Source organism: Lucilia cuprina, chromosome 3, assembly GCF_022045245.1.
Source record: "Lucilia cuprina isolate Lc7/37 chromosome 3, ASM2204524v1, whole genome shotgun sequence".
In the NCBI taxonomy this organism is placed as follows: domain Eukaryota; kingdom Metazoa; phylum Arthropoda; class Insecta; order Diptera; family Calliphoridae; genus Lucilia; species Lucilia cuprina.
Window position 1 is genome coordinate 64997448 of NC_060951.1, and position 15086 is coordinate 65012533.

The following is a 15086-nucleotide window of genomic DNA, read 5'->3' on the forward strand; positions in this document are numbered from 1 at the left end:
TATATCTATATATCTCCGCATAAACTCAGTAAACATAAAGTTTGTCTCTCATGTGAATCAATTTCTTTTCTATTGATATTTTATAAGAAAAATGTTACTGTTAAAGTTGAAGTATGTAGTTTTGAGTTTATTTCTTAAGATAATAAAAAATAAATAATTTTTATGAAACGAATTTTTATTAAAATACATCAAAGTGCTTTCTTGCATTTACACACAGAAATTGATATGTTTTCTATTTGAATGACATTTCAACATGTGTCTGGCATTTCAGTACGAGTGTTTTTATTGTTAATAAGTGCTAAAGTTGTTGTTTTTTTAATCCCAACAGTTTGAGGTAACTAAAGGAATGATTTTAAATCAAAGCTTATTTGTTAAAAAAATTATACTTTTAAAGCTTATGATCATACTTAATTTTAATTGGTGACTTTAATAAATAAATTTATTGGAATTGCTCTAAATGACAAAGGGTTTTATTGTTGTGTTATAAAACTACTGGTTCTATATAAAAATTACAAACACATATATTTGTGTGTGTGTGTGTGTTAATGCATGCATATGCTTGGTTGTTGTTTGTTCGAACAAGACTTTTGGCTTTATTTACAATCCAACTTTAAATAAATTGTTAATATTTTGTCTTTTCTTTTATATTTTTGGCTGACATTTTTGATGAAAAGTTTATGTTTTTTTTATTTTTTCAATAAACAATTGACCTTTGTAGTTGTATGAAGTTGTTTAAAGTTGTACATATACTTTTGTTATTTTCAAGGACAAATCAGTTTTTTTTTTTAAACTTTTATGAGAATGCAGTAGATAATAATTGTCAATTTTTAATAATGTTAAGTATTGTTCTTTTTGAATACTACAAATTTAAAGTTTGTTTGAAATAATTTAAATATCCAGGGATAATTGTAAACCAATTTCTTGTACTTATATTTTCTACTTAATCAATTAGTTTTAAAATGTTTTTGAAAATAATAAATATAAAGAAATGTAAATCCTAAATTTCTTACTAAAGTGTAATGCAAAACCAAAAGTAATTGCTTACACTTTTAAGTAACGGTAGATTTTTATCGATTTGTTTGATTTTTTATATTTTTTTTTTGATCCTCTGAATTTTGCGAAAAAAAACATACTTTTGTGTTTTTGACATATTTTTATTACTCACGTACTACACAAAATGTTTGTCTAGATAATAATACAGGAAAAATTTTTTTTTTTGGATTTTTTTTCCAAACAAAGTTATAAATCTTTTTCCCCAGGCAATGAAACGTAAAATTTGGAAAAAAAACCCTTACAACAAAACATTTAATAGAGTGACAATTATCCTAGAAAACTTTTATAAATCAATACATTTAGCTAAACAAGAAGAAACATATAATGTATGGATAGCAAAACCCACAATAGAACTAGTAAATTACTTGATTTTGGCAATATTCTGCTAACTTTAGCATTTTGTTAAGAGCAAAAACTAGGACATGATACAAAAACAATATTGTTTACCATAAATTTGCAACATTTGCACAAGTGTTGCCTAACAAATCACCCAATTTGCAACTTAATTTTCTACGTACATTTATTAATTGAGATGTTAATGTTGACTTCTTGTAAGGCCTGTTACAATACTAATGCATGTACAAAGACATACACTGTTACAGAATATACAACCACATGTCACTTTTCCAGGTACATATGTATAAAATTATAAACTGAAGTATAAGGGATAAGTAATAAAGCCTTAAAAAAGGCCTTCTAGAAAATATTAAAATACAAAAATTAATTGTTCTGTTTTAATTAGTTACTAAATTCTGCATTTATTCCCTTTAATAAAAATATCTTACTAAAGGACTTTTAAGAAATACAGGATTAAATCAACAATAAATTCTTTATTAAAGGCCTTTTGTTTGTTGCCATTAGATACAAGCATGCTGCAATATACACCTAAATATAAAATAAATTTATTTGTATCTTAATGTGTTTTAACATTCTTCCACGCCTACACCCCCAAAGGATTAAACTTTTCACATTAGAGACACTATCACAAACACATACACATAAACACACAGCACCTGACATCTTTTCGCTTGATTGGTTGTTTGTCTGGTTACTTGGCTTGTTTTGTTTTGTTCTTGTTTGGAAGGATTTTTGTGTAATTTTAAATCAAGATTTCTCGTTTAATGCATTTAAGCAGAAAATTAAATTTGAAAAAGACAAAAAGATATATTTCTAGCAAAAATGACTCTTACCACATTCACATATTTTTTTGTTGATGATTTTTATCATTTAAGTAGAATCTACTTGAAAAAAACAGAGAGAAGTGAAAAAAAAATATTGCAAAACAGAAACTTTGAATAATATGATATGCAGTACGCATATATAGTTACTTACGTGCTGATAAACCCTGCAATGGTTGGAGCTGCCACCAGCTTCTTTAAGTTTATGATTTTTGCGGAACTGTATTAGAAGTTACACTTTCTAAAGAATTTCTTTATGTAAAAAACATAAAATTGGGTTAATTGCAGAGAATGTCTATGATCTCAAATCATTACAAAACGTGTAACAATTGTTAATGATTCTGAACTAATGTTTTTCTCAATTTTAGGTTAAACTTTCTTGTTTTGCTTTGTTACAAATCAATTACAAACCCTTGTAAAAACCCTAAGGTTCATATTCTTCTAACGATTTTATAGAGAAAAAGGTAATAAGTTTTCAATTGTCACTTAATGTTTTAATCAGTAATAGATATTTTATATGTAATAATGACCAAAACGTCTTAATATGGGTAACAATTTGTCATTCTTAAAACAACAGGGTTTAATAAATCTACACCTTCACGTACATATATCTGAATGTCAACGTCTGTTTGTGTGCTCCATAAATTATTTACTATGATTACCAAATATATAGAGATTTCTTTAATGTTATTTCAAATTACATTCTGTTTCATTTTACTTTTCCTTTATGTTATTATTATTTTTTTTTTGGTGAAACATTAGATTTCTTTTATCTTTATTCTAACACTATTTCATGAAACAGAATTTATTAAAGGAGTTTAATCATTAATGAAGATTTGCAAAAAAATAATGCAATAACGATAAAACACAGGCTTGTTTCCGTTTTAAGGCGACATTATCAAAAGCGAGTTAATGAAAAAAAAAACAAACAAATTTATTGAAAATAAATGAGTTAAAATTGGACAGAATTAAAAAAGTGGGCGTGGCAGCTCCTAATTTTGTAATATTTAATTTAACAATAACTTGATAAAGTTATCAGTGACAATATCATAGAAAATGTTAGATACAAATTAATGATTACGGGTTCAGCCCTACAAAAAAGGACATATGGATTTAAACGAATGTAGAGCAGTTAAAATTTTAAGCATATTCTTTGGCATTGTCAGGCTTTCGCCCAAATTAGAACCAAATATCTTGGAATTATAATTCCGTATAATATTCTTCACTAACATTAATTGAAAATTCATAGGAATTACGTTCAGAAAACTTACAACATGATGTAATGATAGTAAAAAAAATTATTAAAATTACAAAAAATATTTTTAAATTACAAAAAATGTTTAAAGCTAAACTCAAAATTTCAACTTTTATTCCGAACTATAGCCTTAAGCAATGTTAACTCTCTTTTAAATACTGTTGCCTTTTAAGCCTATTAAATGTCATAGGCTTTGGAAAAAAAGGAATACATTTTAATATTTCCTCTTTTTTAAACATGTTTGCCTGAAACTCTTTTATAATATATGTATGTATGTGTAAGTATAACAAAAAAATCTCTTACTTTAAAAATATTACTTAAATACCAAACTTTACTTTAACAATTTTTTCCAAAAAAGGAGAAAAAAGTAAAAATTCGAAAAAAATAAAGCCAACATCAGTAAAAATCTTACATTAAATTTAAAAAGTTTGTGTGTGTGCACCGTAAGAGACCTTTAACCCTTAAGGACCTGATAATATTACAGGAAATATAACAAAAATAACATTTATAACAACATGTTTGACAAACAGTTTCTGTTTTTTCTGGTTCTCTGTTGGTTTTTTTTCCTTTTTTATTTCCATAAAGTTGAAATTCTCTAAGGTAGATTCTATTTAAATACAAATAAAACTAACAAACGAGTCTATAAAAAGATTTTCACATTTTTCTATCTATGGCTCTCTGGATTTTCATAAGTATATGTGTGTGTGTGTTTGTTCTTTAGCAAAGTGTAAAGGCATGAGTGCCAAACTCTGCTCCCAAGCAAAAGGGTGAAGGTAATAAATTATAATTTTATATTACAATATCTGTGTTTCTACATTTGCAGTGGTATGCAGCACAAATATTATCCTTTAAAATAGTATAAAAAATATACAAGCAAATACGTTAAATTTGGTCAAGACTGGCCATGAATATCTAATATGATTTACATTTAGTACAGAGAATTTTTAATATAAAAAAACATTTTTCTTTCGAGTGCTTCCTTATATATACAATAATGTTTTTAAGGGCTATTTTCAATTTGAGAGCTAACTAAAATAACATACGGCACAATAATCTTTTAAAATATTGTAGACATTATTATCGATGTAATACATATTCTATGGAAACCTTAGCAATATTATTTTCATATATTTAGTTAGACAAGGCTATGGCACATACATACTCTGCTATTGACTGCCGAAGCTTCCTGTTGTTGCTATTAAAATAATTATGTTTTTACTATTAAACTAATAATAGTATACCTTTACATTTAATATTATTAGTCTACTTCTTAAATATCCTTAAGTTAGTGCAATAAGTTCAATCTCATAAATCATTTTTTTAAATTTTAAAAGCAAAGGATTGTAGAAACATACTTATTTTCTGTCCCAATTATTTTTTTAATAAAATTTATTGAAATGTGTAAAAGCTGTAAATTATTAATTTGAGTATAATTTGTCATCTCAATGGAATAGAATAATATCTTTATATTAAAACTAAACTATGAACTAAATATATTATTCCCTACAGAAAGATATTGAGGTGTAAGGAAACATTTAAGGTTGAACGAAAAAACTATTCCCTTTAGAATTGATACTTGATTTTAAAATAATGTTTAAAAAAAAATATATATTGTAAATATTGTTTGAACCTATTGCTTTAAAAAAAATAAATAAGAAAATATACAATTTCATAATAAATTATTTAAGTTAAACTGTAACTAACCTCTTACATATATGCAATTTATTGATGAAATTACAAATTTTATAATTTACTAGCATACCCTGTGTGCTTTGTTAACCTATTCGAAGTTAAATTAAAATAAAATTTAGATTACAAAAGTATAAAAGGATCGACAATTCTATGAAAGAAAAAGTACAAAAAAATATCTCTTATAGATTGTCAGACTGTTTAGTTTTCATTCCATGTTCTTTGGTTCTATATTATAGAAATTTCAAAAAATAGAAAACCTAGTCTATTTCATTATATGTTTTAAAGTTCAATAATTTGTCTAAAAGGTACGAATTGATAAACGAAAACGTTCCCAAATGTCCTCTTTTATATGTTATACTTCAATAAGAACGATGTGTGTTTAAGTTTATGTTTTAATACTATACCTATAGAATATATAGGTTCAATTTTATCGAAAATTAAAAAAGTACCAATTGAACAACCAAACCATCCAAAAAGGTATCTCATATAGAATTTTTCAATCAGGACCCTACGTTCTTAATTTTTAATTTCTAGGCTCAAAATTATCGAATAAAATTAATAAAAAGTTTCCTTTTTAGATTCTCATTCACTTAAAATGCTTCGTGCTTAATTTTAATACAATATTATAGAAAATTCGTTGAATAATAAAATAATAATTTACTTCTTTCAGATTATCATTAATTTACGACTCTGTATGTTAAATTTTATTTTTATATGTTTAATAAAACATAAAATTCAAAAAGTACCAGTTAAAGAAGAAAAAAAATTCAAAATGCTCCGATATAAACATATATATTATTTTAATCGGGGGGTTAGTGGTTTAAGTTTAAGTCTGGTGGACCGGAGGTCGTTAGCTTAATTCACACCTGAGGCACTGGTAAATGCGCGGGCAACAGGAACGATAGAGGTCTACACAGAAAAAAATAAAAATGATTTTCAATTATGAAATTGCTCATATTAATTAAAAAAAGTTTTGATTTTTCTCTAATCATCAAAATGATACTATTGATTAACTGAAAATTAAAAATGTTATTGTAATTAATTCGTTTAATTAGATCTGGTGGTATTTTAAATATCGACTAAAAAATAATTATTCCAATTGAAAATTTATCTAAATTGTTTTTATTGAATGTACATAAATTATTATACATAATTAAAATACATGAAGTATGTATGTATGTATGTATGTATGTATGTATGTATGTATGTATGTATGTATGTATGTATGTATGTATGTATGTATGTATGTATGTATGTATGTATGTATGTATGTATGTTTGTATGCAATCGCCACGATATTTTCAGATATACTTCATAACTTATAAAAACTCCTAGCATCCGCCGGGGTCATGCGCCAAGAAATAATTATCTAAAAAGTGACAACAAAAGAAAACTTAGAAACACGTTTGAGAAATCTTGCTCAAAGCTTACCTTGTGTTAGGTCCACTGCTTTTTTTTAAATGCATTAGGGATATAATGCGTCTAAATTAGCATCCCATCCCACAAAATATCTAAAAGACACTATATTAAATTGCGTACACATATTCTTGAATGAGAACTTTTTTACTTATTTAGGTCCACATAACAGAGATGAGTAAATTCCCGTCCATTTTGTGTTTGAATTGAAATAACAAATTTTTTTATAAAATAATGAAAAAATTCTTTTATGCAAAAGTTTTAAACTGTTTTTTTCTTTTTTATTTTATTTTTACAAATGTCAAAATATTAAAAATTTAAAAAGCAATTAAAAAAAATAATCACATTAATTAAAAATATAATTAATTTAAAATTTAATACTGATTAACGTGTTTATTGAAAAAAATTACTGAATATTTTTTTCTGTGTGTATCTTCGGATTTGATATATAGACATACTCCTTTTAAACTAACTATGTACAAACCAATATATATATATATATAAAACAATATTTTAGAAAAAAAAAATACCAAAAATAAGTAAGATTTTTACTTACTTTTGTACAAACCAAGAAATATAAAACAATATTTTAGAAAAAAAAATACCAAAAATAAGTAAGATTTTTACCCATTAAATGTCCGAATTTTCCAAAAGTACCAAACCTATATTCGTAATTTTCAATATGGTACGAATGTGTTATAAATTTTATTTCTATGTTCACTTGTTAAAAAGGTACAAAATACAGTTTTTACCGATTTACTCCTAAAATGAACCGAATTTCGACAAAGTACCAGAAATCTGTCAGCTTATTTTTTGAATAAACAACGTTAAGTGTAACGTTTTTGTTGTATCTCTTATAGTTAAGGCGATATTAAGTTACCAAATTTATCTGTTTTTACCCTTTTTTACCCCCTAAAAATTTGAATTACCAAAAATCTCTTCTTAAATCCACTAAGAACATAACAAAATATCATGTTTCTAGGTTCAGCCGTTAGTTCCTTAAAAATATCAAATATTTAAATTCATTTATTTATTTGGAAAAAAAACAATTTCATTATATCCTTATCATCACTTTAATGTCATTCTCTTTATCCATCTGCAATATAAACATCCATAGAAGGAATTAAGCTTCTTATAAGCATCTTAAGCTAATACAAATGAACCTAAACATGTAGTCTGTATATGTGTAAATATTGTTGTGTTTGTGTGCATATATTTATCCTTACTAATTAAGGTAGAAGTAGCCTTGCTTTGTTGTTAATAAGTCTATCTAAGAAAATTTATCCATATTATATGAGTTTGCACAAGAGTTCATACAAATATTTATATGTATGTTTATGTATGTTTTTTGAATTTATTACGGTCATGCAAAGTTTCATGTATCACGTGAATTTTCAATATGCTTATGGGTTTCTACTTGTTTGTTTTGTATTTACAGATGTGGACAGAAATGTAGGTGTTTGTGAAAAGATTGTTATGACAATTGTATTATACTTTTGGGTCATATATAATAACAATTATATATTATTTCATGTCACGTTTTGGAGGCACAAGTTAATTATCGGACTGATTTAGGACCAGTAGCATTATAATATGAAGAGGAAATATGTATATATATATTATTCAAATTAAAAAGACACACCTGTTTTTCAATTCAGATGTGTGGTTATGTTTATACGTATAAATATGTTTAATAATTATATGTATGTTTATAATCATCATGAACTTTTGGTATGAAAACTTATATATTTTTGATTGACATCAGAAGCTGTTATCAGATATCAGGTATTATGAAATGTATTGCAATAGAAACCAGAAGAAAAACATATATTATTTAAGATTCTTTGTAACTTGTATATACTTTATTACCTAAACACATACATACATATATAAACATAAACATAATTTAGGACAATTACCACTTATCATTTAAAATTATATAATTTAATTTCAATATTAAATATTTGTTAATATTTAATATTTGCTAAATATATATGTACTATTTGTAATGAAAATTACAATAATTAGCATACATTAAATTACCAACAAAACTTGTGTATGTATAAATGTGGTAAATTTTTACAAAACACATGTAAAAACTATTAATTTCATTAAACCTAATTTGATTAAATAATACCCTGTAATCTGCTGTATTTGTTTTGGAAAATGTTATATTTATAACTTTATTTTATATTTTCTAGTTGTTGCATTATTATTGTATTATTTGTTTTGTGATTTTAAAATTTTTTAATAATCTTGTTTATTTTCACACACTCACATTTAAACATGTTTGCTCTCACACATATAAGTTATAGTTTTTATTTTTATCAAAATATAAAAATGTTGACAAAAATCCTTTAGCTAAGATAAAAAGGATTTAAAGTCCTTGCTTTAGTATATTTTTTGTTAAGTGTTTGGTCGCTTGATGTGTTGGAGTGTGCATGAATAAGAGCCAATTTCTGTGTTTGTAAAAATACGCGTGTCTATGCATTTGTAAGTAGGCTTTTAAAAAAGTTTTTTTTTACTATGCCTTTCTATATTTATTACCATGAGATGTAAGGAAAAATAAAAATAAGTTTTATATTTCTTTTGTAATTTCCACAAAATTTATTTTTGACACAATATTGAAAATATTTTTTAAAAAATCTTAATATAAAAGTGTAGTTGGGTTGCTTTTGAATAACTTCTACAGAAGCAATTATTATGTTATCTAAAGAATTTAAATTATATTTGTTAATACCATACCATGTTATACCATCTAGTTTTAAATACAAAAAATTTATAATATTTTTTTTATTACTTTACGAGAAGTTTGGAATAAAGTGCTGATAATGTTATTCCCTTGGAAGTACTTTATTACTTTAAGGATTCTACAATACCGTATATGTATCTGTAATAGTTTTAACATTTTTATTTTATTATTCTTTTTTATTTCAACTTTTAGATTAACATTTATGTATATGACTTTTTGGGGGTTTACTGTGTGGGTTATCAGTGTGGAAATGTGAAGATGACATTGTTGCTGTGTTGTTTATATCTAGGGTTTTGTTATAAATTTGTTAAATAAAAAAATACAATATTTTTTTTAAGGTAAACTTGAAACATTTCAGCCTAAATCCGTATCGATTTCAGAAATGGTAATGTTTAAGCAAATCTTATTTTCCCCTTTACAGTTTAAAGCTCAAGAAAAGCTAATGTTATTGAGACATTTTTAAAACTATATGAGTCTCTACATGTACATTATGGTCATAACATTTATACCAAAAATTTTTATTTCAAACACTTAAAGTAATGTTTAAAAATAATCACTGATTAAAAAGTTATGTGTATTTTTATTTTTTATTTAAGGCAGATAATTTGACACTAAATATTTTAAATTAAAAAAGATTTCAAAATTTTCGATATGGTGGGGACAAGGTGAAACTAAAAAATAGCTTAAATTTTTCATCTTTGGGGGCACCTGAACACGCCCCTGGTGGGACGAGGTTTAAGTTCAAACTTTTTTAAAAATGGACTAATCGTTTAGAAGAAAGATAATTATTTCCCTCTTCTATTCTACACCACTGTGTGTTATAGTAATATTCTGCAAAAATAGAATCAGAATTTGTAATTTAGATATTTCAAAAGCTGTAAAACGTAGTTCTTAATACTTTATAGAAACTTTTAAAACTATTTTAAATTCACAGAATCAGAACTCCCTTAATGTTTGTACACATAACATGTATTTCTTGAAACTTTTTTTGTTTATATCAACTTTCAGTTATAAACTTGTGTTTACATGCTTGGTGTTGCATTGCAGTGGATAATACCTCTAACTGCCACCACAAAAATGCATGTTGATCATACATTTTAACCCACTAGTGGATGTTGATTTGAATTAAAAATAAATTTTATGAAGGAAACTTTATTTCGGAAAAATAAAGAGAATAAGGAAAAGGTATAAGTACATGTAGAAATATTAAGTTTTGAATTCTAATAGAAAACTATAGTAATTTATGATTAAAAATAGCAGATTTTTAAAACATATTACCCCAATATAAATATTTTCACATTAATGAGTTAAACATCAATTAGCTACTGAATATATTCCCTTAAAAGTTTTATACTTTTGTATACTTTTTTTCTCATAATTTTAATTATAAATTCTATTAACTGTGAATATGTTCATTTGTAGTTACAATTCTTATGCAAAAACAATTGTTTAATTAAAAGCTAATTTAAAATTGTTATATTTGAATTCCAAAAACCTTTTAACTAAACTATACATTTAATTTAATTACCACATATGTATTTAAATTGTAATTTTAGTAATTTATTTTGTTTTTATGGTCCAGTAGAAGACATGCAATATGCTTTTATATTAAGATTTATTATTATTATTATATTGTTGTGTATGTAAACATTTTTCAGGAAACAAAAGTAAAACTAATGTGTCATGTCTGGATTCTGTAAGAAATATTTATCTATGTATGTCATAATTATAAAAGAAAATTAAATCATTGTGGGTGAAAATTTGGTTTAGTATTTATTGGAGAGCAAATAAACTAGATAAATTTCATTAAAACAACGGTTCAAGAAATATTTTAAAGTAAAATCATTTATTTGCAATACTATCCTGGCTGTTTATCTATCGAAGTTAAAATGCAATTAATAAACAATTACAATTAATTTAGGTCTTACTAATTACAAATTACATGTAATTAAAAAGAAAATACTCAATTACTAGTAATTATAATTTGCTAAACTTTAATTACAATTACAATTAATTGCAATTGGTAAATCTTCAATTACATTGTAATTGAAATGTAATCATTACCTCCAAGTCATGGCAGCCAATCAGTAGCAGGCTTGGGGGGTAATGACTACATTTTCAATTACAATTACATTTGAAGTAATTGTAATTGAAGCTTTACTAATTACAATTACTTTTAATTGTAATTGAAGTTTTGCCTATTACAATTACTTGTAATGGTAATTGAAGTCTTGACAATTACAATTACTTGTAATTGTACCTGAAGAATTTCCAATTATAATTACTTGTAATTGTGAATATTGTTCCTAATAATTACATGTAATTTGTAATTAGTTATACTTTAATTACAATTAAAAGTAATTTTAATTGGAAAAATTTAATTACAATTACAAGTAATTTTAAGTAGTTATTGGTCAATTACGCATTACAAGTAATTCTAATTGGAAAAATTTCAATTACAATTACAAGTAATTGTAATTGGTTATTGCTCATTTACACATTACAAGTAATTGTAATTGACTATGTAATGAATTACCAGTACCTCTATTCTGCCGGGACTATAATCTTGTGATGTCACTTGTCCTGGCTGGTAAGTTGTTTGAGGTTTCATTGGGATCCACCATCGTACTTCCACGATTGTTTGAAACATATTCTTTTGTCTTTCACACAGACAGATACCCTAATACTAATACTCACACTATTGCCAGATTTTTATATTATTATCTGTTATTTTGACTATTGTCTGACTACCTCTTATTATTAAGAGTACTTTCTGATACTTAGTCTAAAATGTATATAGTTATTGATATAGCTTTCAACTAAACAAAACCATTTTCCATTTAATCCCCAATAATTTAAAAGATTATTGAAATTTATTAAAGAATTCAATTCTAATTACCAAACAAAATATTTTTATGGCTTTTCCTAATGGTTTTCAATTATGTACTTAAATTCCCATTAAGACATTTAGCCAAATGGTCAATAATTTCTTTTCTAACAATTATATTCAAGCAGCTAACTTCTTTTGCAGTTATTTAAATATTCATAAATTTAACATTTAAACTTAACAAAGCCAAACTCACTAGCAAAAAATAGTTAAAGGCATAGAAATTTATTTAAGGAAGTGGTGGCTGGAGTACAAGAAAAAAAGGCCTAAAGTTATTTACGCAGCAAGCAAAAGGGAACTTAGTAGAAATTAAGATTTAATAACTGACGTAATGGAAAAAGTTTCATTAAATTTTCAACTTTTCAAAAGATTTAAGATTTCCCCTACAAAAAATCATAATAACAACAAACAACAATCTTTATAATGCAGTTTTAGACGTATTTTATCGTGTTTCTTTTAAATGTTTCTTTGCAGGAGTAATTGATGTTTTGTAAAGACAAATTTACTGGCAAATAAACGCTGGAGTTGGCAAGAAGAAAGCGTTCCAATAAAGTCATAACAATTTATGCTCAACCGCAAAGTATAAAGAAGAGAAAAAAAGTAAAAGTAAAGCAAATCTTAAATCCTTTTTATTACATTGCTAAGGTAAAAAATTTAACGGATTAAAAAAAGGACGAAGACAAGAATAAACACGAAAATAAAAGAAATACTATTGTAGCAGTATTTTACTGCTTAATGTTGTGTGACTGATAGAAAAGTTATTTCAGTATTCTTTCAAATATAAAATAAAATCTGAAAAAATTTATTTTTTTAAAAGAAAAGAAAAAAACTAAAAATAAAATTTGTGGAAATCTAAATTTAAAGATTTTAAATATAAATAGCAGGTAGTGTTAAAATCAAAAAAGGAAATAAAAAGGATTTACTAGTGTTTTATATTAAGCTTAAGGCTTCAAAAAACTTTTAAAATTTCAAGTGAAAAAAAGTGCTAAAAAACATTCAAATCTTCCCAAAAGCAGCTGTTTGGAATAAATAAAATTTCCATCACAAAATGCAGACAAACGTACAAATTGATTCGAAAAATCTTCGCAACAATGATGATAATTTCCGCACCCGTGGTCATCATATCACCATAGAGGTAAGTTTTAGTATTTAAGTTGAATATTTACTGGGAAACATAAAATAACATTTACTTAGTTTGATGTACGTCAGTAACATCCTTCTGTTATCCCTTGTATTAACTTTAGGCCGTTACAGTCTTACGCCTTTAAAACTACGTACCATTATATGTATGTATATCTTGTTTGATACGTACGTTACGGCATTTATATCAATTAAGTCGTTGTCCGTCGTAAATTCAAAAAGACTAAATACATTTTTTTCGGTTTGTTTCTTTGAATTCATGACGTACAACTGCCAAATGAATTTGCTGGTCGTTGTTAGAATTTCAATGTAGTATTTGGTTTGTTTGTTTATTCGTTTTGTTACATGTTGTTGGGCCTTTTTCCCCTAAAAGGTTCCTGCTTTTTTTGTCTGCTCTTAAGTGGAGGTATCTTCTGCAAATATTGTTTTGTTTTTTGTGAAGGTTTGTGCGTGTAACTGTTTCTGCGGCTTTAGAAGGATTAAGTTCATTTGCATTTTCATTACATGGTTTGTTTAAGGGCAGGCTTAACTGCTATTAGGGGGGAAAAGTATTGTTGAAATTTAGGAGCTGTAACGAAAACATTTTTTGGTATTTTACTTACAGATTCTTATATTCTTTTTGTCTGGTAGTTGGACGTTTGTTTGGTGCCAAGTTGGTTTCTAATACTAAAAGTTTTACTAGATACTCATGTCCGATACTTTTGTCCGGTACTAAAACTTCTCTCTGAAAAATGTACTTTTGTTTGGTATCTAAACCATTCTCACATATTAAGACTAAAGACTTAATTGGACTAGACTATAGACTAGACTATAGAATAGACTATAGACTAGACTATAGACTAGACTATAGACTAGACTATAGACTAGACTATAGACTAGACTATAGACTAGACTATAGACTAGACTATAGACTAGACTATAGACTAGACTATAGACTAGACTATAGACTAGACTATAGACTAGACTATAGACTAGACTATAGACTAGACTATAGACTAGACTATAGACTAGACTATAGACTAGACTGTAGACTAGACTATTTACTAGACTATAGACTAGACTATAGACTAGACTCATATCATTTCTAATTTTTATATTTATATCATTTACTTAAACTCTTTTTCGTATATATAAATTTAAATATTTCTTTATAAATTCTAGAATTTAAGAGTCATTGAATTGTATACCATATGCACGTGCAATTTTTTTTTCATTGTTCAATTCATAACGTCTAAGAATTCTAAGCACTTGACAATTTAGAATTGTTATACACATATACATACATATTCATATTTTATTTAATTTTTTTAAACTTAATATTGCTAGCGGTATTAGTTATTATATAATATATTATACATTGCTGGCGGTATTAGTTGTCTTTGTCTTTTAGTAAATACCAATTGATTGTGTGTGCGTGCAACTTTTTGTAGACCTATTTAACAGCAACTTTAAATTCCTTTGCATGGAAAATTCCATATTCTTTATTTTAATTCCGTCATACATATTAAAGTTTAAGTGTGGTTCCATTTTTCATGTAGAGGATAGTAGGTTGCTTAGTATTAATTTAGTTTTAGTCTAAGTTTTCAGTGTGCTTTTGATTTTTTTCTGCTAGTTTGTCACAAGTATGTAGTTGATCTCTGTCTAGTTTAGAAGTTAAAATGGAATAAAAAAGGTGTTGTCGTACTTTTATTTGATTTCCTGTATTACGGTTTG

The 15086-nt window shown here is 25.7% G+C and overlaps 1 protein-coding gene across 2 annotated transcripts in view; it reads left to right on the top strand.

Annotated features, from left to right (window-relative positions):
- LOC111674948 (venom dipeptidyl peptidase 4) overlaps positions 1-15086 on the top strand; it is a 269708-nt gene that overhangs the window by 43280 nt on the left and 211342 nt on the right. For both annotated transcript variants that reach the window (XM_046946152.1, XM_046946151.1), the window contains exon 4: positions 12708-13368. In XM_046946152.1, the coding sequence (XP_046802108.1) occupies positions 13282-13368 (87 nt within the window). In that variant the 5' untranslated portion in view covers positions 12708-13281. The remainder of the gene's footprint in view (positions 1-12707; positions 13369-15086) is intronic.